The following is a 20,804-nucleotide window of genomic DNA, read 5'->3' on the forward strand; positions in this document are numbered from 1 at the left end:
CAGCAAGAGTACATTCAGACATCATGCTAGGTCAACAAACTATGGTCCATACAGCTCCTGCTCTGCTCCTCCCTTAGTCAGGGGGAGGGACACAAACCATAGACCAGCTGACTTTTGTATTATGTGCAGTTATCATGGTTCGTTTCCTCTCCAAAAAAACCACAAACTGAAGACAAGGTTTATTTTTTACTTCCCAATGATGGTTTGCTTGATTGGGAGAAACCAGCCACAAGTGCTGGTTCAGATGTAACACTAAGCCAGCCATTCCATCATAAAGTGCGAGAGCTCAAGCATAAACCAGCAAGCAGCTTATGGTTCAATAAGCAATGCTTGTAGATCAGTGTTAGGTCTGGATGCAGCCACTGTCTGGTAGATATCATACTGAAATGGCTGTATATTCCAAACAACTTACGCAAAAATAAAAGAGGCTTTGGCTGATATATCCTATGCCCTTTTAAAATGTGGTTCTTTTGGGGGGGTATTGGGTTGATGTTTTTATTTTGACTATATATATTGTGGTTTTATATTTTGATTTTGTTCTGTGAACCGCCCTCAGACCTCCGGGTATAGGGTTGTATACAAATTCAATACATAAATAAAATAAATATATCAAGTTAGGGCTTATCCACACTTTTGCCCCACTTTTTTCAGGCACAGGTCTGTGCTTAAATGCTCTGTGTCCAAGTGGGGGTCTTTTATTTGGGTGGGGGTATGTTTGCCCCTGACCTTTCCCTGTGAAAAACTGCTCTTTAGCAAATGCCAATATGTGTCCTGAATCCCTGGCCTACCTGGCAGCAAGTCCAGGGGTGAAGTCACACAAGCAAAGTCAGGAAATGCAATCCAGGGTCAATCCAAGTAGCCAACTCTGAAGTCCAGCAGTCAGGACACAGTCCAGAGTCAAACCCAAAACATAGTCTTGGAGCATCCAAGCCAAGGTTCATCAACATAGGCAGTTGAGCAGACACAAGACCTCAGCTCTACTTCCAGTTTGTTCTTGGCTTGCTGATTGCAGCATCTGGGCTTGATGAGGCCTGTGACCCTCACCTGTTGTGAGCCTACTCCAGCTGAGCAATCACACCTATCTTCCCAGAGCTAGCAAGCCCTACCTGGCCAGCTAGGGAGATGGTCTGTGGGCCCTTGTCTGCTCAGCCTCCTGGGGCACCACTTCCGCTGCTCCCAATTCTTCAGAGCATGGTGACATGGGGCCCTCTGGCCCATGATGGGTCCTGCTGCTCTGGTTCCTGTTCACTGACCCCCCCACCCCCTCATCATCATCTGTCACCCTGTGAGTACTTCCTTCCCTGTCCCCTGCTTGCCCCTGTGTGTCCCAGTCCTGGCAACATCCCTTGCCAGGATCCTCTTCCTCCTTCTCACCATCATGCTGCCAGTTCATGGGAATTTGGGTTTTCCATGAATTGATGTTTGCTCCAATTGAGCTTTAAAGAGTGGGCTTTGTGGGGAAAGCTCTGTGCCCCCCCCCCAAAAAAAAGGACACCCGGACCCAGAATTTTAAAGCATAGACCATGCCTGGAAAGAACAAAGGAAAAATAAATGTGGATACGCCCTTGGACTCAGAGCAGACCCACTGAAATCAGTGAACTTAAGCCCAGTGATTTTAGTGAGTCTACTTTGTGTATCACCCTTTGACTAAATGTGGAGGGGAGAGATTAGAGTCTCTTCTAATATTGTTTCAGAAGACAGACATGTCACACTCAGAGATATGAAGGCATAACTTGGGAAAGGAAATCTATCTGTCTGTCTCGGGGACAATGGAGCTGATCTGAAGATTGTACGAGAATTCTGTCTGACATAGTACCGTCTATGAAATAGCAATCTGTGACCTCTCTGCTCGACTTCTATTTTTGCTTCTTTTCTCGCGCACACACAGCAGAGGTAGCAGCACACAGATAACTTGCAAAGGGATAATGAAAATTAATTTCAGCAGCCTTTCCTGGATGCTGCTTCACTGGGGCTGTACGCAGGAGTGAAAAATTGATCCCTGCAAGACGGTTGTGCAATGCAATACATTTCATGTCCTAATGCTGAGGAGTTGCTCATCAGACTAGGACTGTTGCCGCCCTAAGCACAATTCCTGGGGTGTAAGACGCATTGAACTCAGTGGGAAGTTTGAATAAGCAATGGGCTGAAAAATTGCTTAGCACAGCCCAAAAGGAAATGCAACTAAAGCTTCTGCTTATATGATCTCTTGTGCCCAATCAAAAGCGCCTGCCACAATGGTGGGTGTCAATCAGCACACCAGCAAAGTCTAGAATGGGCATCTCATTCTGCAATGAGGAGTAAACTGAATTCAGGTTGTCGCCCTCACTGGGCTTGCATCCAATACTGATTACGAAGTTATGTTTAGATCTGATATGCATAAAAATGAACATCTAATATGCTCAAACTGATTTAGGCTGTTTGGTTCCCCTTCTAGGGCTACATTAAGTATTCTGCTGTTTTCTATGGCTACTACAACAACCAAAGGACAATTGGCTGGCTAAAGTACAGGCTACCAATGGCATATTTCATGGTTGGCGTTGTCGGTGTATACGGATACAGTATAATAGTTGTCATAAGATCGTAAGTCCAGCTCTTTCTTTAGCATGGCTTTTTCTGACAAACTGGTAGTGTTAGCCTATGGAGCATTCTTGCCTTGTGTGGTGAACCTTCCTTGCCCTAACACTCCCAGTTGAGTTTTCTCTGGTATTTGCTGCCACCGCCCTCCTAATCTTGCAGCCCTGGTGGAGGGGACCTGGGATGCACCAAAGCAATTACTTTTTTTACAAGCAAAGGCTCTGAACCAGAGCTCTTTGCACTCCTTGGCCCACAACTCACTAGGGAACACAGGTAGAACTTCCAGCTGCCGTATCGTACACCTAGAGGCGGTTTTAGGGCAGTGCCAGCGGTTCGCCCACATTGGGTACGGAGTCAGGGAGGGCACTTTTTTAAAGCCCGTTAAGTGCTTGCCCAGATTCAGGAAGGAGGCATGAGGGCTCTGATAGGGTCCTAGAGCCCTCCTTCTTCCTTCCCAAAGCCTGGCACCTCTTACCTGACTTTGGGAAGGCAGGGCAAGGGCTGCAGAGGGTGTCAAATGTTGGCCTCGCGCAAGGCTGAATGAATTTTATTATTTCGGTCACAGACCAGTTCCAGCCCACATACAACATCAAGGAAGTCATAAAACACAATAGGGATACATTTGAATTTGCAATTAGGTATAACAGGGACAATACAGATATAGCAACAGTTAAAAAATATATAAATTAAAACTTAGTCACTAATATATAGCCTAAAATTATCTTTTAAAATCTTAATCATTATGATAGCACAGCTTGTTCCCTAAGTTTTATGGCAGTCGCACAGAATTTGGCTACCCTTAACGTGATCTCAGGATCCTTGTCCTCTACCAGGGATTTTAGACACTGAAGTTCAGATTCATTTGGAGATTTTTGTATGGCAGGGGTAATAAATACCGAGCGTATATCCCAGTAGAAACAGCAGCGTAACATGGCATGAGAGACAGTTTCTATCTCCATCAAGCCGCAGGGACAGACTCGTTCCGTGTATGGTTTACCCTCAAATCTGCCCTGCAATAAGGCAGATGGCAGCACATTGAATCTAGCAAGGGTAAATGACCGCCTGTATTTAGGTATTTGTAATTTTGACAAATAATTTGCTGGGCTAAATCGTCTCCCGTTATCTTTTATTGATGGGTGTTTGTTCATCTCGCTCATGTGGCATTGCAGTTCCACATCCCAGATTCGTTGGCGGATTATTGCTCTCGCTTTCTCATAACCTACAGCTATCAGGGCCTGTGGGGAAAACCCCCAAGCCTCTTAGCTTTTCATGCAGTGTAGCTTTCCATTTGGATTGGTAGGAATCCAGTAGCGTTAAGGGTGCCAACCCAACAGGGAAAAAGATAAGTTTTAACCTATAATGGATCTTCATAATCCATATCTGAGAGCTAACAGGTGACATAGCAACAAAGTCTGCCCCTGCTACTCTGAGACCCAATCAGTTTGCTTGTTTAATGGCAGACCCCCTCCTCTAAACTTCGTAAAACCCAGGAACTCTTAAGGCCAACACACCCAGACTGTTTCCCAGACAGTCCCTTATAAATTACTCAGAGCAGGGGCAGAACTAGGCTTTATTTCACCCGGTTCAAAGACCCAGCTTGGCACCCACCCCACCCCATGAATTGTTCATTACACGCAAATGCTGCGCTTCATTGCACCACTGGGTAACCCATGTTATTGAAATATGCAGTTGCACCTTAGTGAAAAGCAACATCTTCAAATGCATGCAAGGACAGGCCCACATTAAAGCCCCCTAATTACAATTCCCACAAAAGCATCATTCTTTCCAAGCAGTGCTTTCTGTCCTGGCACAAATTGCTTATTGTTATCCGTAATTCTCTCCAATTCTGTCCCCGAGAAGCTTCTTGAAACAGGCCAAGTCACTGCTCTCATCCATTCAGTTCTTTTCTTGGAGTGCTAACAAAGCAGTTCCATTGTCACTCGATGTAATAATTTTTTTAACGGCATCATTTTAGCGAGCAGGAAAGTGCACTGAAACCCCTAGCAGTTTATAAAGCTGATGTACTTCTGTTTTAACCGCACCAGGTACACGGCGTGAAGAAACGCTCCTAAGAACAAGCTGCTTTAAAAAGTGGATGTAGGGAGGAAAACACAAGGTAGACCCCCAGACTCACAACCCTGAACTCTCCCCTCCACATTTTCCATTTGGTTGGGACCTGCTGAGAAATCCTACATTAAGGTTGTGAAGGCTCTGATCAGCCCCCCTACTATTTTGATAAGACAGTCCCGCACAAATGCTGCAAAAAAGGGTACTTAGGATGCCTACCTGAAAGAAGACCTGGCCAACTGGCTTTGGTGCCCCACTGGTCAGAGGTCATTCTCTCAAAGGCAGGGGAGAGAGCCTTTCAAATGCTGAGCTGTCTTGCCTCTAGGTCCCTCCTATCATCAGGGTCCAGACTGCGATTGCCGTATCACCAGGAAGCTGATTGTCCTTGCTGCCTAACAACTAGAATTATCATATTGCAGCAGCTAGGGTTAGGGACACGGGTGGCGCTGTGGGTAAAAGCCTCAGTGCCTAGGGCTTGCCGATCGAAAGGTTGGCGGTTTCGAATCCCCGCGACGGGGTGCGCTCCCGTTGCTCGGTCCCAGCGCCTGCCAACCTAGCAGTTCGAAAGCACTCCCGGGTGCAAGTAGATAAATAGGGACCGCTTACTAGCGGGAAGGTAAACAGTGTTTCCGTGTGCGGCTCTGGCTCGCCAGAGCAGCTTCGTCACACTGGCCACGTGACCCGGAAGTGTCTTCGGACAGCGCTGGCCCCCGGCCTCTTGAGTGAGATGGGCGCACAACCCTAGAGTCTGTCAAGACTGGCCCGTACGGGCAGGGGTACCTTTACCTTTACCTTTACTAGCAGCTAGGGTTAGGGCTAGTCCAGTGTTAGAGCCAAAATGCTCTGCTTTATTTTGCATTCTGTTCTGACTTCCTACCTTTCCCCCCGACGTTTCATTTCAAATACAGCTTCACAGTTTGACTGCTGAACTGTGTGCAACTGCCAAGATCAGGATTCTAGAATCCCCCTGTGTCTAGCTAGGCACTTGGAATTAATACGACTCAAAGTTTAGAATTAGAGTCATAAGAGACCAGCACATTCTTTGAGTTCCCTTCCAACTCTTCAATTGGATTTTGAGCTCTGAGAGAGATTTGGGAAGTGTGGAGTGCCTTTGCACTCTGAGACAGCACTATCACATATTTTCACAATATGGGTTAGCCTGTGGTGCATTGAAGTGCGGCATTTGCATGTAATGAACGATTCAGACATGTGGGTACTTCTCTGGCAAAGCAGTTCAGTTTTTTCTTGCAGTTTTCCCCTCAGCCAAGTACAGGACTGGAATTAAGCCCAGCAGGGAGGGAAAATGCATTTTAGGAGGGATTATAGGAAAGGGTTAAGGGATGCGGGTGGCACTGTGGGTTAAACATCAGAGCCTAGGACTTGCCGATCAGAAGGTCGGCAGTTCGAATCCCCGCGACGGGGTGAGCTCCCATTGCTCGGTTCCAGCTCCTGCCAACCTAGCAGTTCAAAAGCACATCAAAGTGCAAGTAGATAAATAGGTGCCACTCCTGCGGGAAGGTAAACGGCGTTTCCATGCGCTGCTCTGGTTCGGCTTAGTCATGCTGGCCACATGACCCGGAAGCTGTATGCTGGCTCCCTCGGCCAATAAAGTGAGATGAGCGCCGCAACCCGAGTCGTTCGCGACTGGACCTAATGGTCAGGGGTCCCTTTACCTTTACCTTTACCTTTATAGGAAAGAGTTAAGCATCTCCTGCCCCATCCCCCCACAGCCCTCCACAACTGCCTCCTCATCCTTTACAGTTAAGCTGCAAACACAAGTTTGAAAACTCCAAGTTTGTCAAGGAAACAGAAAGTGTCACTGTGGTGCTCCAAAACATGGTGCATAGATAGTCCCCTCTATGTGAAAATAGCAGCTCCGGAGGGAAAGTTTTTGTGGAAGCCCCAGCAGGAGATCTTTAAATTCCCCGCTCCCTTACCATTGTAGTCCTGGTTAGGGGCTCCAGCGGCTGCTATTAGGCGGGATGAAATGGCAGCCTCAGACAGCAGGTGCTTGGGGATGGGGAGCAACAGGAAAATGTTGGAGGACAGGCCTGGATGTGTCGCACACCCTGCCCTATACTCCCTAAGCAAGCATGCTGCCTTCAGGTGTGCTAGCCTAGTATTGGCGTTGACATAAAATTCATCGGCCAGTCTGGTTCAAACAGGGAGGTGCCCTCTTGTCGTTGCCTCAGGCAGCAAAACATCTTGGACTGACCCTCTTTGAACTTCTGAAAAGATGTGTGCAGTATGAAACCACATGCTTAATGTCCTGTGGGAGTTTAGCCTTGAGTGACTTACGCCCACCCCCTGTGGGTTCTTTTACCTTCTGTGCAAAGAGGGAACTTAGTCCCAACAAAGTGGAAAATCAAGATGCACATTCATGCTTATCACTGTGGCAAAGGGGCACACATTTTCTCTTTGGGCATCACACTGGAATTCTGAACAAAGCATGCCTGGGTCACTTACACATCCTTTTTCTTTTTTTAATGCTTCTACATAACATGTGAAGATGCCCTCAGCACACTATGGGAACATTTTTCCTGGCTTGCAAGTTCATTGAAGGCTATCAGAAAGCTAAAAAAAGGAACACCAAACATTTAAAGTGAGCTTCATGAGCCATATAAAGCCAGGAATGGATTCTTTATCTTACAACTCTCATTTCAATCCTTAATCCCACAAATCTAGCATTCGAAACTCCCATTGTTCTAGGCGCATTTTGTGACAGGGGATTTCATTAGCGCGAGCAGTTTCTGTGCATAAGATTTCAGATTAAAACTGCAGAGTGGAAGGAAAGGAGGGCCTTTTTCTGCCTCCCCACTTCCAGCCACTCTCTGAAGAATGGAGAAGAGACCCTCTTAAGAATATGAAACATGAAATTGTGATAAAAAAACAGTTTAACCAAAGTTGTTTTACTGGTAGCAGCCTAAAATGGAATCTTCACATTCAGAGGCAAAACCAAATGACAGTTTTGTGGCATCATAAATGCACACATGTAGGACTCCTTAATCAGCTCGCCCTGATGTGTATTCACTATTATATATATTTGCTGCCTGAAATGCCCACATAGAAGTCTCAAAGAGCTGTGCTGCCCTGGATAACACAGAAGAGAGGCATCTAGTGGCTGAATAGCAGATTGTAAGCAACCGTATATGACTTTGTTGATCTGCAGAATGGCCCGGAATGCCCATGAAGACACGGGCGATGGGGATGATGAGAGCTTCATTTTTAGCTGGAAAATGTTCACTAGTTGGGACTACCTCATAGGCAACCCAGAGACAGCCGACAACAAGTTTGCATCCATTACAACTAGTTTCAAGGTAATCCCCACCTTAACTTTCCTCTCTGCAGCAAGATCCTTGTCTCTTGAGATGCTGCTGCATTGCACCTTTGGCAGAATTTCAATGAGGGAAGAATACTCATTTTATATAGCTAGGGAGTCACGTTTAGACACACTTTTGTGATTGTATCGAAAGCTTAATGGTGTTTTTTTCTTTTCACATCCCAGCTACTGGCATCATCCATCACTCTCTTCTTTTGCACTTTCTAGTTATCCCATTTCACAAAGGAAAGCTTGACAGTATTGTTGCATTGTACAGTGGAGGCTGAAAACCCAAAAGACGCATTAGAAACATCCTAAATTCTTTGTGGGTTTAAAAAAAAAAATCAGTTTATGATTCTTGAACTTAACACAACCCATATAATAATGCAGTTGATTCAGATATTTCCTGCTTTCTCAGGGACAATGCCCAACACTACTAAACTTTAGCTTCTCCTTAACAAGCTTCAGTCTTTCTAAAGTTTAACTTTATTTTAAAATATTTATAGGGCTGCTTTTCAGAGTAAAACTCTCCCAAGGTGGCTTACATAATAAACCGGCAATACTAAAAAAACCCACACAACCTGCCCAGAATATATAATATGCTGTTAGCTAAAAGGAATGCCATAACAGGCTGAAAATATCGCTCACGCATGCATTAGTTACCCAAAACAAATAGATCGTCAAAGCCTTCCTGAAAGACCAGAGTGAGGAAGCTTTTTTAAAAAAAGTGATGGAAAATGCACTAAAAAGTGTGGGATTAAAAAAAATGTATTAATGGGACAGCGTATAACCACAGTGCAAGCAAATCGGGATGAAAACGCAAGCTTCACATAGCCTCTTCACAAACAAAGCAGAACAAATCCTCATTAAGGACCAGTTATTGTCCAGTGTCCACATCAGATTTGTGCAAAAATCAAGATGAATGCTCAATAAAGAGGTTGTCTTGAGGAGCCTCCAAAGCCATTGGGCCCCCATGAAACAGTCCCTTTCTCCATTGTGCCCACCAATTTTACCAGTCATTGCAGCAGGCAACCAAGGAGGGCCTCCATCACTGATCTCAAAGTGTGGGTTGGTTGATTTGGATGTGGACAGTCCTTCAAATAAGAAAGACCCAAACCATTCCAGACTTTAGAGGTTAAATCCAACGCTTCAGTACATCTTTGGGGCATATGGAATGCTTTGTTTAGAAACCACCAATGCATTTCTTCCACAAGCGGCTCCACAATCCAAAACACACTAACAGGTGGGGATTTGTGTCCAAGCAAGCGCATATATATGATGGGGCTGCAAATCATCTCTCCTTGTGGTTTATTGCATTTCTTAAGGAGTCAATTGTAGATGAGCAAGAGAGCAACAAAGATGAGAACATCCACCTGAGAAGATTCCTGAGGGTTCTGGCCAACGTACTTATTATATGTTGCTTATGTGGAAGTGGCTATCTTATTTACTTTGTCGTTAAGCGCTCCCAGGCCTTTTCAAAAATGGAAAACATTGGCTGGTATGAAAGAAATGAGGTAAGAAGAGTGCAAGCATTTTAAAACTGCCTCAGCTGAGTGAAAGTCAATGTTCTGCTGCATTTCCCTGTTGTTGATCCCCACCTCTGGTATTCAGCAATATACTCTGAATGTGCAGGTTCTATTTAGCTATCATGGCTCACAGACATGGGTAGAATCTGGATCAAGCTAAAGGCCTATCTAGTCCAGCATGCTGTTCTCCCAGTGGCCAACCACATATGAATTTGCTCAGCCTTTTTTTTTTTTTTTTTTTTTTTTTACATTTATAGCAATACACGCAAAGATAAAAACATGCCTCTTGTGTGCCCTTTGTTGCCACAATGGGCACATGGGCCAACTCACAGCTGATTGCAGTCTATAGGCTCACCTTCTTTCTCCCAGAATTGTTCTTGGATCTAGCAAATCAGTTAGTGAAACCCTCAAATGGACAACCTGCAATGATGCAAAATAATTATGAGGGGTGGGGATTTAAAAGTTGTAGAACCACGTATTTTTCTTTGCTCCTAAAACCTTTCTGCTATAAAGCCCATGGCGTCATTCTGAAAGCAAAGTTATCAAGCTTCCTTCTCGATCCCATTCTTCAGAAACACATATTCAGCAGCAGTGCACGGTCACCACAAAGAGAATAGTGGGAGCTTTGACCAATTTGCTCTGTATGCTCACTATGCTTTTAAAGCACATTTGAAACACATTTTCCCCCTTCAAAGTGTTATGTACTGAAGTTCTCACCCTGAGCCAGCAGGGGGATACTGTAGATAGTTTTCACTCAGGTCCGCATATGCAAATAAGGGATTGAAAGTGACGTTCAGTGATTGGATAGTTACAGAAAGTGGTTACTGTTACATTCTAGTGGAGCTCTATATAAGCAGGCTGGCTGAACCCTTCAGTTCAGTCCTGTTCTGGCCTGAGAATAAACAAGAGCTGTTTGAAGAATTGCTGTGTTGTCTGATATGTTCACCCACAACTTAACACAAAGAATTCTGGGCATTGTAGTTTACCCCTCACACAGTTGCAATTCCCAGCAAACCTTAACAAACTACAGTGCCAAGAATTATTTGAGGGGAAAGAATGTGCTTTGAATGTACTTTATAGTGGGCACACGGCCTATGATAAGCAGCCTTCTTCCAACACTGGGCCCCATATGTTGTTGGATTACAACTCCCATCATTCCCAGCCAACTGAGCCAATCACCAGGGATGGTGGGAGTTGTAGTCCCACAATGCCTGAAGACCCAAGGTTGAAGAACTCTGGTCTGTAGTAACTGGACAAACAGAAAAGTACTCCCCTGCTAACTATCATTTATATCCTCTGTCGCTTCATGTAACGGGTCAAGTCAGTATGGGGCAACCAGTACTGTAATTATTCAGTAACACCCTTTATCCGAAATCTGAAATCTCCCAGACCCTCACTACAGACACATTCCTCTCATGATTCCCTAGTTTCTGGGAAGCCATCGCCACAATTCAGACATGACACCACACCATCGTCAAGGCACATGATGACTTAAGCTGCCCATTTCAAGAGGAAAAAACTAATTTTCTTTAACACAGCTTATGGCTAGGCTTTTTATACTGCAAAATTTATTGGCCTATTAAAAATAAGATCGGTGCATCACAAGCCAGACCCAAGATTTAGAGTTCTCTGAATAGAAACCTAGTTTGGCATCTGCTCATCCTGGTTCTCTGGTCTCTCCTCCAGCTCTGTTCTGTTGATAATGATCAGCCTATATCCTGATCTGACCTAGAATGAAATAAGCACGTTGTGGTTTAGGGTTGCTAGGCAACCCTGGGAAAGCTCTCATCACACACACACACACACACACACACCCTCCTAGTCAAACAATCAAAAATTACTGGGAATTGTCCTGTGTGTATTTAAGCAAAGCCAAAGTACTTTTTTTCCATTTTCCTGCCGCCACCCGCCAAACTGACCAAGCCACGATAGGAGTTCAGTACACAGGTAGAATAACAGAACTGTCGAGCTGGAAAAGACCACGAGGGTCATCTAGTCAACCCCCCTACAAAGCAGGAATCTTTTTGCTCAACATGGGGCTCGAACCTGCAACCCTAAGATTAAGAGTCTCTTGCTCTGCCAACTGAGCTAAGCCAGGGATTGCCCCACTTGCCTTATAAAAGGTATACAACTTTATTTATTTTTTTATAATATTTTTATTAGGAATTTTACATAGAAAAAAAGAGAAAAAAAGAAGAGAAAAATACAAAAATGAAAAAAAACCAGATAAAAACAATTCCATATTCATAATATTCCTTGCATTTGCTTATTTCCCAGACTTCCCCACACCTCCCCTCACTGTATTCCAATTCAAATGTTTAATCAGCAAATCCCTTCCCTCTATCTTATCTTAATCGTTATCATTAATATCTAAATGTATTAAGCTTTTAATTTTGCAACTTTTAACCTTCAAATTTTTCATACTCCTTCACCGCATTATTACTAATAACCTTTTAACTTCCATCCAATGTCATTCTAACATTCATTAATTTTGTAATATTTCTGTAAATAATCTTTAAATTTCTTCCAATCTTCTTCCACCGTCTCTTCTCCCTGGTCTCTGATTCTGCCAGTCATTTTTGCCAGTTCTATCCAATTTATATGCCTCCATTATCTGATAATAATGAACCCAGTCTCGCACTTTGTTTTTTAGTTTTTCAAAACTCTGCAATTTTAATTTGTCTCCCTCCTGTTCCAAAATTTCCCAATATTTCGGCCATTTGGCCTCCATATTGAGCTTTTTTAGGGCTTTCGCTTCCATTGGTGACAACCATAAAAGGTACACAACTTTATTCCCCGAGTCAATAATTTCATTTGAAAATACAGATATTTGTGACGTTTGTGTTCTTACGCTCTCACACAGAAATCCCTTCTGTCGGTTTCATCCCTTGCCATCTCAGCAAAATTAAGCTGTGTATCCACTTGGCGTAAGAAGTGATTTCACATTGTTCCTACAGCAGGCTTCACACTTTCATTTTAAGGAGCGTACATGCGCCTGCGCAATTCAAACATGTGGATTGTCTCCAACGTAGTCCTACTCAGAGTAGACCCACTGAATTTAATAGGACAAGGTTAGTCAGGCCCATTAATTTCGGTGGTCCTGCTTGGAGTAGGACTCAATTGGATACTACTCTGTATTTTTATTTAAGTCATACTACTATACTGGTCTCCTTTGAAGGCACCAGACCCTCAAACCTGATAATATTCTACTTTGTTGGTTCACTTTTCTGTTGTTCCTATTAAATTTACACCTTGCCTTTCTGCAAAGGGATACAGTTGCTTTCAGAGCAGCATTGCAACTATTAATATCTCCCACATTGTATTCACGAAAAGCTTAGCCCAAGTGCTGAGGCGCATTTTGTTTGTTTAGAAAATGTATAAACTGCTTGATAAAAAAAATTAAAAAGCTCTCCAAGCAGGTTACAAATAAAGTAACCCAGCAAAATCCACAAACACTGGTGTTTTTTTCCAGGTTAAAAACTCAACACAACTTTAAATGTAGACAAGTAAATCAGGTGCCTGGGCAGAAACGTTTTCAGCAAGCGTCCAAAACAATATAGATATTGGATACTATTCCTAAGATACCATTTTTAAATATATTCAAAAAGTTCTGGTGCAGTTTCCCTTTTCCCTATGTTCACCTGAGGGAGAGAAAGCTGAAGCAGAATAATCCATCCTGTCAATGCCCGGCAGCATGGGAGTATATTTTCTCTTGAGAGAAAATATTGGGCCTGGAGACAAGGCCCAAGACATTTTGCTGACTGAGGTGAAGCAGGTTATAGCGCTTCACCATCACACAAGGCAAGGTGCATACTGGTCACCTCAAGGCCGGCTAAGTTATTTTCTGTACCTGAGGCAGAAAATCCAGCAAGGATTACTCCTCCTCTCTGGCATCAAAAATGTAACAATAATAAATTTGCTCTAACTAGTAATTTCTACCCTTCCATAACACTCAAAAACACCAGCCTAAAGTGGCCATCTCTCTATAGCTTTGTTACCGGAATTTTTATAATGGTTTGTTTCCAGTTAAATGGGACACTGCACCCCCAGACCATCCCCCAAACCAACACCATTCAATTTTGTAAATACATTGGTACCTCAGTTTAAGAACAGCCCTGTTTATGAACTATTCGGTTCACGAACTCCACAAGACTGGAAGTAGTGTCCCGGTTTGCGAACTTTACCTCAGTCTGAGAAAGGAAGCCGAACGGTGGAAGGGCACTGACGGAGGGAGGCCTCATTAGGGAAAGCACGCCTCGGTTTAAGAACGGTTTCGGTTTAAGAACACACTTCCATATTTTTTTTTATAATAATATTTATTAAATGTTTTATACTTATAAAAAGAAGAAAAGTAAAGAAAAACAATACATAAATTCAACAGACAACACATCAACAATAAAAAAGATACAATACAACAAGAAAAACAAAAACATTTAAACACACATCCAAGTTTCATATCTATATCTTTCATTTACCGTATTTTTCGCTCTATAAGATGCACCAGACCACAAGACGCACCTAGTTTTTGGAGGAGGAAAACAAGAAAAAAAATATTCTGAATCTCAGAAGCCAGAACAGCAAGAGGGATCGCTGCGCAGTGAAAGCAGCAATCCCTCTTGCTGTTCTGGCTTCTGGGATAGCTGCGCAGCCTGCATTCGCTCCATAAGACGCACACACATTTCCCCTTACGTTTTAAGAGGGAAAAAGTGAGTCTTATAGAGCAAAAAATACGGTACTTATTTCCTCGACTTCCTCGCACCTCCCTTTTTTGTATTCTAATTCAAATTAGCTGGTTCAACAAATCCTTTCCCTCTTCTTCAGTTTTTGTTCTCTAATTTACCCTAACACAATTTAACCTTAAATTTTCCACCTTGGCACACTGAGAATTAATTTTCATATAATTCTTAATAACACTTCTGCTAAAACCATATAACTTCATTCCAATATTCTTCTAACATTCATTAATTTTGCAATATTTCTGTAAATATACTTTAAATTTTTTCCAATCTTCCTCCATCAACTCTTCTCCCTGGTCTCGGATTCTGCCAGTCATTTCCGCCATTTCCATATACAGTGGTGTCCCGCAAGACGAATGCCTCGCAAGACGGAAAACCCGCTAGACGAAAGGGTTTTCCGTTTTCAGAGGTGCTTCGCAGGACGAATTTCTCTATGGGCTTGCTTTGCAAGACGAAAATGTCTTGCGATTCCTGGGGTTTTTTTCCGCTCCTCACCCCCTTTTTCTAAGGCACTAAGCTGCTAATAGCCTTTTAGCAGCTAATCCGCTAAGCCCTTAAGCCTTTAATAGCCGCTAATAGCTGCTAAACCGCTAATAGCGCTAATCCGCTAATCCGCTAATGGGGTTGCTTCGCAAGACGAAAAAAACGCTAGACGAAGAGACTTGCGAAACGGATTCTTTTCGTCTTGCGAGGCACCACTGTAGTCCATCAGCTTCATCTGCCATTCTTCCCGGGTGGGTAGCTCTTGTGTCTTCCTAAGAACACACTTCCAGAACGGATTAAGTTCGTAAACTGAGGTACCACTGTACCCCCATAAAAACTCACCACAGTTTTGCTGCGTTGTATCTTGTTCAAGGTCGCACAGCCTTCACCTGTCCCAGGTGCAGCAAAACCTTCAAATATTCATATAAAATCAGCCCCACGTCCGGATCGACACCATTCCAACTTCATTTTACTCAGGGAACAAAGGACTACCGAAGCGAGGAGCTTGGGACATGAGTGAGGGCAGCCATAATCCCTGAAGCCTGTGATAACTACACAGCAGCCTCTTGCACAAGAGATAATCACTGGCATCCTGGCAAATGTGTGCCAGACAGGTAGTCATCACATGGACAATAGGAAACCATCCAGGAAAGGATTGGGTTCTCAGTCAGGACAAAGAAGTGTGAAACCCAGGAGCTTGTAAATATTTCCTTTGATGGGTGTGAGGTGGAAGGCAAGGGAGAGATGGGGGCAAACCTGATGAACCGGTTCTTTGTGACATATGTATGATGTATCTGTGATGTATGCATGATGCTTCAACAAAGCTGTTTATGGGAAAAGGGGGAACTTATAAAAGAGGAAACATCCCTTTATTCAGGGCCTCTTCCTGCTTTTTCTATGTGGTGGGTGGAAGTCCTGTTGCAACAGTCTTTGAATAAAGATCAGGCCTACTGGCTGCTGTTTTGCTCCTTATACTCCTGGCTGGTGTCTTTGTTTGGCAAACCAAGTGAGCCCAAGGATTTTCCTATAACAGCTTGGTAGTGTGAGAGATCTATCCTGCTTTGCCCTCAGAAGGACAAAGGCAGCCTTTGCCCTGCCTCCATCCCCGCAAATCGGAACAGCCAAAGGAGATGCACAGGGCCGGCCCTACCATTTGGCAAAGGGAGGCAGCCACCTCAGGCAGGAGATGCTGGAGGCTGGGGACGGGTGTTGAGGGGCAGAACTGGTGCCAAGGGTGGGCGTCAGCTCATTAATAACATTGCAAAATAACAAAGCTCTCTTTTCGGTGTGACAGGTTGAAATTGTTATGTCCTTGCTAGGAATGTTTTGCCCTCCGCTGTTTGAAACCATTGCAAACTTAGAGGAGTATCATCCTCGGATTGGACTGAAATGGCAACTTGGACGCATTTTTGCACTCTTCCTTGGGAACCTTTATACTTTCTTGCTGGCCTTAATGGATGATGTCAAAGAAAAGGTGGGAATCTAAAAATAATATCCATACATTAATTCCCAGAGGGGTAGCTGTGTTAGTTTGCTGTGGCAAAAACAGAAGTCTTGTGGCACCTAAGTAAAGCCAATATTGCCCCTGCTAGTGAGTTTATTATGGTTGTGGTGAGATTCAAACCAGTCTCTTCCCACTATATTATATCGACTCTTACTCTGTGGTTTGCATTCCCTGAGGAGAAAAGATCCAGACAGATCTATCTGCTCTGGAGCAGAAAGTGCAGCCAGACTCACTGGAGGAGATGAAATCAGTCAGTTAGAAATAAAGAGTCTTTGCTGAATCAGCAATTACAAAAAATTGTAGGCTGGTGTGGAGGTCTAGCTGCAGAGGAGTCAGGGACATCTGGAAGTGGCTGACAGGGCTGAGCCACAGAAAAGACTGAGTGTATTGGAAAATCAGATCTATTCATGAGTCAGAGTCCATCAAGCAAGGCAGGGGGTGTATGAGAGGCAAATAAACCCTCGAGCAAAACCAAGGCCTTGTCAAGACAACTCCTCTGTGGAAATATTAGCCAGTGTGCCCATCAGGCCCAAATGGAAGTGTACTGCATTTGACTAAAAGATTCCCTAGAAGGTCTGTCTGTCCCCGTTCAACATGACATGTCAAAGAAATGGTTGGAGAGAAGGAAGGAGACTTCTTGACAGCTATTCTACATGGCCTAGCTCTTAGGCTTCTTACACAATCTACCCCAAAGAAGGATCATTATTCAGACCCCCGTGGCTGTGAGTCAGGTTTAGCACCATTCAAAACTGGTTAATTCTCCATACACCCTTACCGAGATTCAAAATGATGTATGACTTCAGTCTTGCTATAGGAGATGAAACAAGGGATTCAAAACAAAACAGACCAGGGCTTTGGAGGGAAGAAGCCCTACAGAGCTGCAATATGTTTGGAATATGAATACTTGTTTGCACATCTTGACAACCACATTTGACCCCTTTTCTCAGCCACACTCACAGTCCAAGTGTGCACTGTAATGTAGCCAGCTGATTTTCATTCTCAACCAGTGCCTTTGGACTGCCTTGTCCATTCTGGCATATCTTCAATAGATAGTTCTTGGAAAATGCTTTCTAGGTGCTTCTCTGTTGTTGTTAACAATGTTTAACTGCTTCCATTTAAAGTTTAGATCATTTATGTTGCCATTATGAGGATGCACATTTACCCAGCATACATTTTATGAGAATTAAATATGATTATTTTAATACAAATATGTTTTCTGTTGTAGCTGGTTGAAGAAGTCAGCATCAGGAACATAACACATTGGACCCTCCTAAATTATCATAATTCGTCTGTGGCGAATGGAAGTGCTGTTTCTCTACCTTCCATGGATCCAGCCGATATCCCTCGAGGACCTTGCTGGGAAACCACTGTGGGAATAGTAAGTCCTTCCATGAAACTCTTATCTTAGCATGCCTCAGACAGGGCCTGGTAGCGTGAGCCCTGTTTAACCAAGATCAGAGCTACACAATCCGTCAAACTGAATTGTGTTGTGCACCCATGGGACTTCTGTACCATTTTGTAGCCTGAACTCATAGTGTAGGTGTTGGGAGTTATAGTTCAGCAGCATCTGCAGGGCCAAAGGTTCCTGAAATAAACTCAGAGTCGAGAGTGGATTTCATGCTCTTTGTTCAGCTCATAGTGGTGAGGAGGAATGGAAGTTCCCCCACAATATCTGCTTTATATACATTATTTACACAATGGGCCCCATGTGATTGGCTAATTACGGGATTCTCCTGTAGGCCAATCAGGTTGTGGATTCACTTCCACCTGGAGCGGGATTGGGTGGCTCCTGCGGACCAATTATACTGCTGCATTGTTCTAGGACCAATTAGACTGCTGCATTCTGAATCCTATTGTTCTAGGACCAATCAGACTGCTGCATTTTGGATCCTATTCAACTTAGTACATAACAGTTCCCATCATCCCTGGTCACTGGCCATGTTTGTTGGGACTGATGAGAATTGTATTTCAGCAACATCTGGAGGACCAAATGTTCTGCCATAGAGCCAGGTGCACTTCCTCAAAAGACGGAGGTTTCCAAATACAGTCAAACCTTGGCTCCCGAATGCCTCCGTTCTGGAGCGTTTTGTCTCCCGAACACCAAAAACCCGGAAGTAAATGCTCCAGTTTTCAAATGTTTCTCAGAAGCCAAACGTCTGATGCGGCTTTCGCTTGAGTGCAGGAAACTCCTACAACCAATCAGAAGCCTCGCCTTGGTTGTCAAACATTTCGGAATTGAATACGTTCGACAACCCAGGTTTGACGGTACATAAAAAAAGTGTCAGCAGTAGTATTTTTTTCTGCTTTATTTATTCGATTCCAAAACAGAAATGCACAAGGAAACATAAGGTTTGTACAACATGGTAAGCCAAACTGTGACTCACTGGAACCACCCAAATGTAGAGGTCCTAGAGGAGATCTCACTTTGCTCCTCCCCAATTTTATTTAATCCCATGCCACACAGAGCTAAACCAAGGTTAGCATACCATTTGGACCCAGGCTCATGGTTCAGCTCTCTCCTCACTAACCACAGGCTGCAGGCTGTCACCAGCTTCTTAAGTTAGAATACTGTCCGAGCTAAACTGTTCCTTCTCCTGTTCAGAGCTATCTCTTTCAAGGACCTCGTAGTCTCAGCAGTTGCACGAAGCTTCTTTATTTACCGGGTCAAGTGTTCAGTGCGCAAAGGTTATCCTAACCTAAGCCCAACACAATCAATAATTCAAATAGTCCAAGAATCAAAAATCAAACTTCATGACTCACCTTTCACAACAGATGAAATCTATATCACGGTCTTCTGCAGGAGCAAAACAGTAGCTTCCTTGTGGGTACGCTTTCTTCTTATGCTTCAGGGTACCTAACATCCAGCCCTTCTTTAATAGGGCATTTAGGGCCCATGGCTTTCTAGATAGCAACCCTATGACTACTCTAAAGTAAGAACTCTCCTCCCACAGGACTGGCACAAGTTGTTTTGGTGCCTGAGGAGAAGTAATAAAACCTTCTCACCCTTCTCAAAGTGCATATACTAAGGCTGGCCAATTTATTTTGGAAAATACCACAGACAAGGCCTCTCCATAGGAATAAAACACAATAATAAGAAATAACCCCTCAAGACAGCCTAAAGTAGCAGCCTCACTTTGTAGACCTGGGACTCAGCTATACAGCTGCAAATAAAACATTTTAAATGCAATATACAAATGTGGCACTAGACGGCAACAGTGAGCTATGCCAAATTCAATGTATTTTTTAAAACGTTTTTGAAAAAAGCATTTTCATCCCAACCATGGCTTTTATCCGATGCAAAGAACACTAGGAAGCACAAAAAATGGAGATTCTCTTCTTGAACCAACTGACCACTTCGGACCTTTATATCAACAGCAGATCTGGAATGTTCTGGAATCCCATCTCCAATGGTGGAGCGCTTCTTTCAGTGGCCAACCAAATACCTAGAGCATAGCTGTCAACTTTTCCCTTTTCTTGTAAGGAATCCTATTCGGAATAAGGGAATTTCCCTTAAAAAGGGGGGAAAGTTGACAGCTATGACCTAGGGGAAGCCAGCAAAGAGGACAAACAGAAAAACTTATAAGGCTGATACCTTTGCATTCTCCTGGTCACATAACTAAAGACATTGGATACAGATGTGCTTTTCCACAGAAATTAACACCACAGAGATGTAGCGGTTTGGGTATGTGTAAGAAAATAACATAGCACCCCAGCTATTACCTTTGTGTGTGTGTCTTTTGTTTTCAGCTTGCACCATCTCCCACTGTATTTCAACCACCAATAGGCAAAGTCTGCAGGCTCCATTAGGAATTCCTCCTTTAAATTAAAAGCTTCCCCCCTGCAGCTTCAACCCATTTTATTGCTTCCTTGGAACAATGCAGGTGGAAGATTAGTGCCAAAGTGCCCCTGATTGGGTCAGTTTTCGTTCCTCATTTGGGGGTCGGAGGGAGGAAGATGTTTATAAAATTACTTCCCTTCAATTATATATATTTTTTCTCCATAAGAAGAAAGGAGTGGCAGGAGATACAATGCAGCTTTCTGAATCTAAAGTACAGGAGACATCTAGTGGTCACAACAGAAATGAGAAGTAGGTTCCTGCAATGGAATCTTTCTTTGCCTGACCAATAAGAGAGCAGGTTTGAAGCAGAAGAAGTTAAGAACTTTGGGGATTTGAAAAAGAAAAGAACACTTGAAAAGACAGTTGGGGAAGGGAGAAGGAGCAGGAGGAAGAGGGCTAAGGGATTATGAAACAAACATGGGTTTTTAGTCTCCTGTTTGCCTCATGGTGGTCAGAGGAGCCAACTCCTAGGGTCCCTTTGGCTCCGCCCAGTAAAATATTTGAGGGCCTTCCCCCAAAAACCATTGACAGACATTCAAATGGTGGCATCATGTGATTGATTATGAGGGGTGGGGCTTGCCGACCCCCCAATATTTTATTCAAGTGGGTCCCCCCCTTTCATGATGCTCGTATTTCAGGAAGACACCAAAAAGACACACAAACCACTGTCCTGCTACTTTATAGTCCTGTCACCAGCAGACAGATGCTTTGCTTGAGAAAAACCAAACGTGTCCTAAGCTAAAGGAAAGACATGGAA

The 20,804-nt window shown here is 43.7% G+C and overlaps 1 protein-coding gene and 1 long non-coding RNA gene across 7 annotated transcripts in view; one reads left to right on the top strand and one right to left on the bottom strand.

Annotated features, from left to right (window-relative positions):
• TMC2 (transmembrane channel like 2) overlaps positions 1-20,804 on the top strand; it is a 47,661-nt gene that overhangs the window by 10,576 nt on the left and 16,281 nt on the right. For all 6 annotated transcript variants that reach the window (XM_083406948.1, XM_083406950.1, XM_083406949.1 and 3 more), the window contains 5 exons: positions 2,435-2,580; positions 7,811-7,958; positions 9,286-9,474; positions 16,000-16,179; positions 17,435-17,587. In XM_083406948.1, coding sequence (XP_083263074.1) covers positions 2,435-2,580; positions 7,811-7,958; positions 9,286-9,474; positions 16,000-16,179; positions 17,435-17,587 — 816 coding nt within the window. The remainder of the gene's footprint in view (positions 1-2,434; positions 2,581-7,810; positions 7,959-9,285; positions 9,475-15,999; positions 16,180-17,434; positions 17,588-20,804) is intronic.
• Positions 7,120-15,448, bottom strand: LOC310661214. The gene is made up of 3 exons (XR_014503835.1): positions 15,048-15,448; positions 9,842-9,906; positions 7,120-7,215 (listed from the first exon to the last, which is right to left on the bottom strand). It is a non-coding gene; the product is annotated as an uncharacterized lncRNA (long non-coding RNA).

This window comes from Podarcis tiliguerta, assembly GCF_965153285.1.
Source record: "Podarcis tiliguerta genome assembly, chromosome: 12".
Taxonomy (NCBI): domain Eukaryota; kingdom Metazoa; phylum Chordata; class Lepidosauria; order Squamata; family Lacertidae; genus Podarcis; species Podarcis tiliguerta.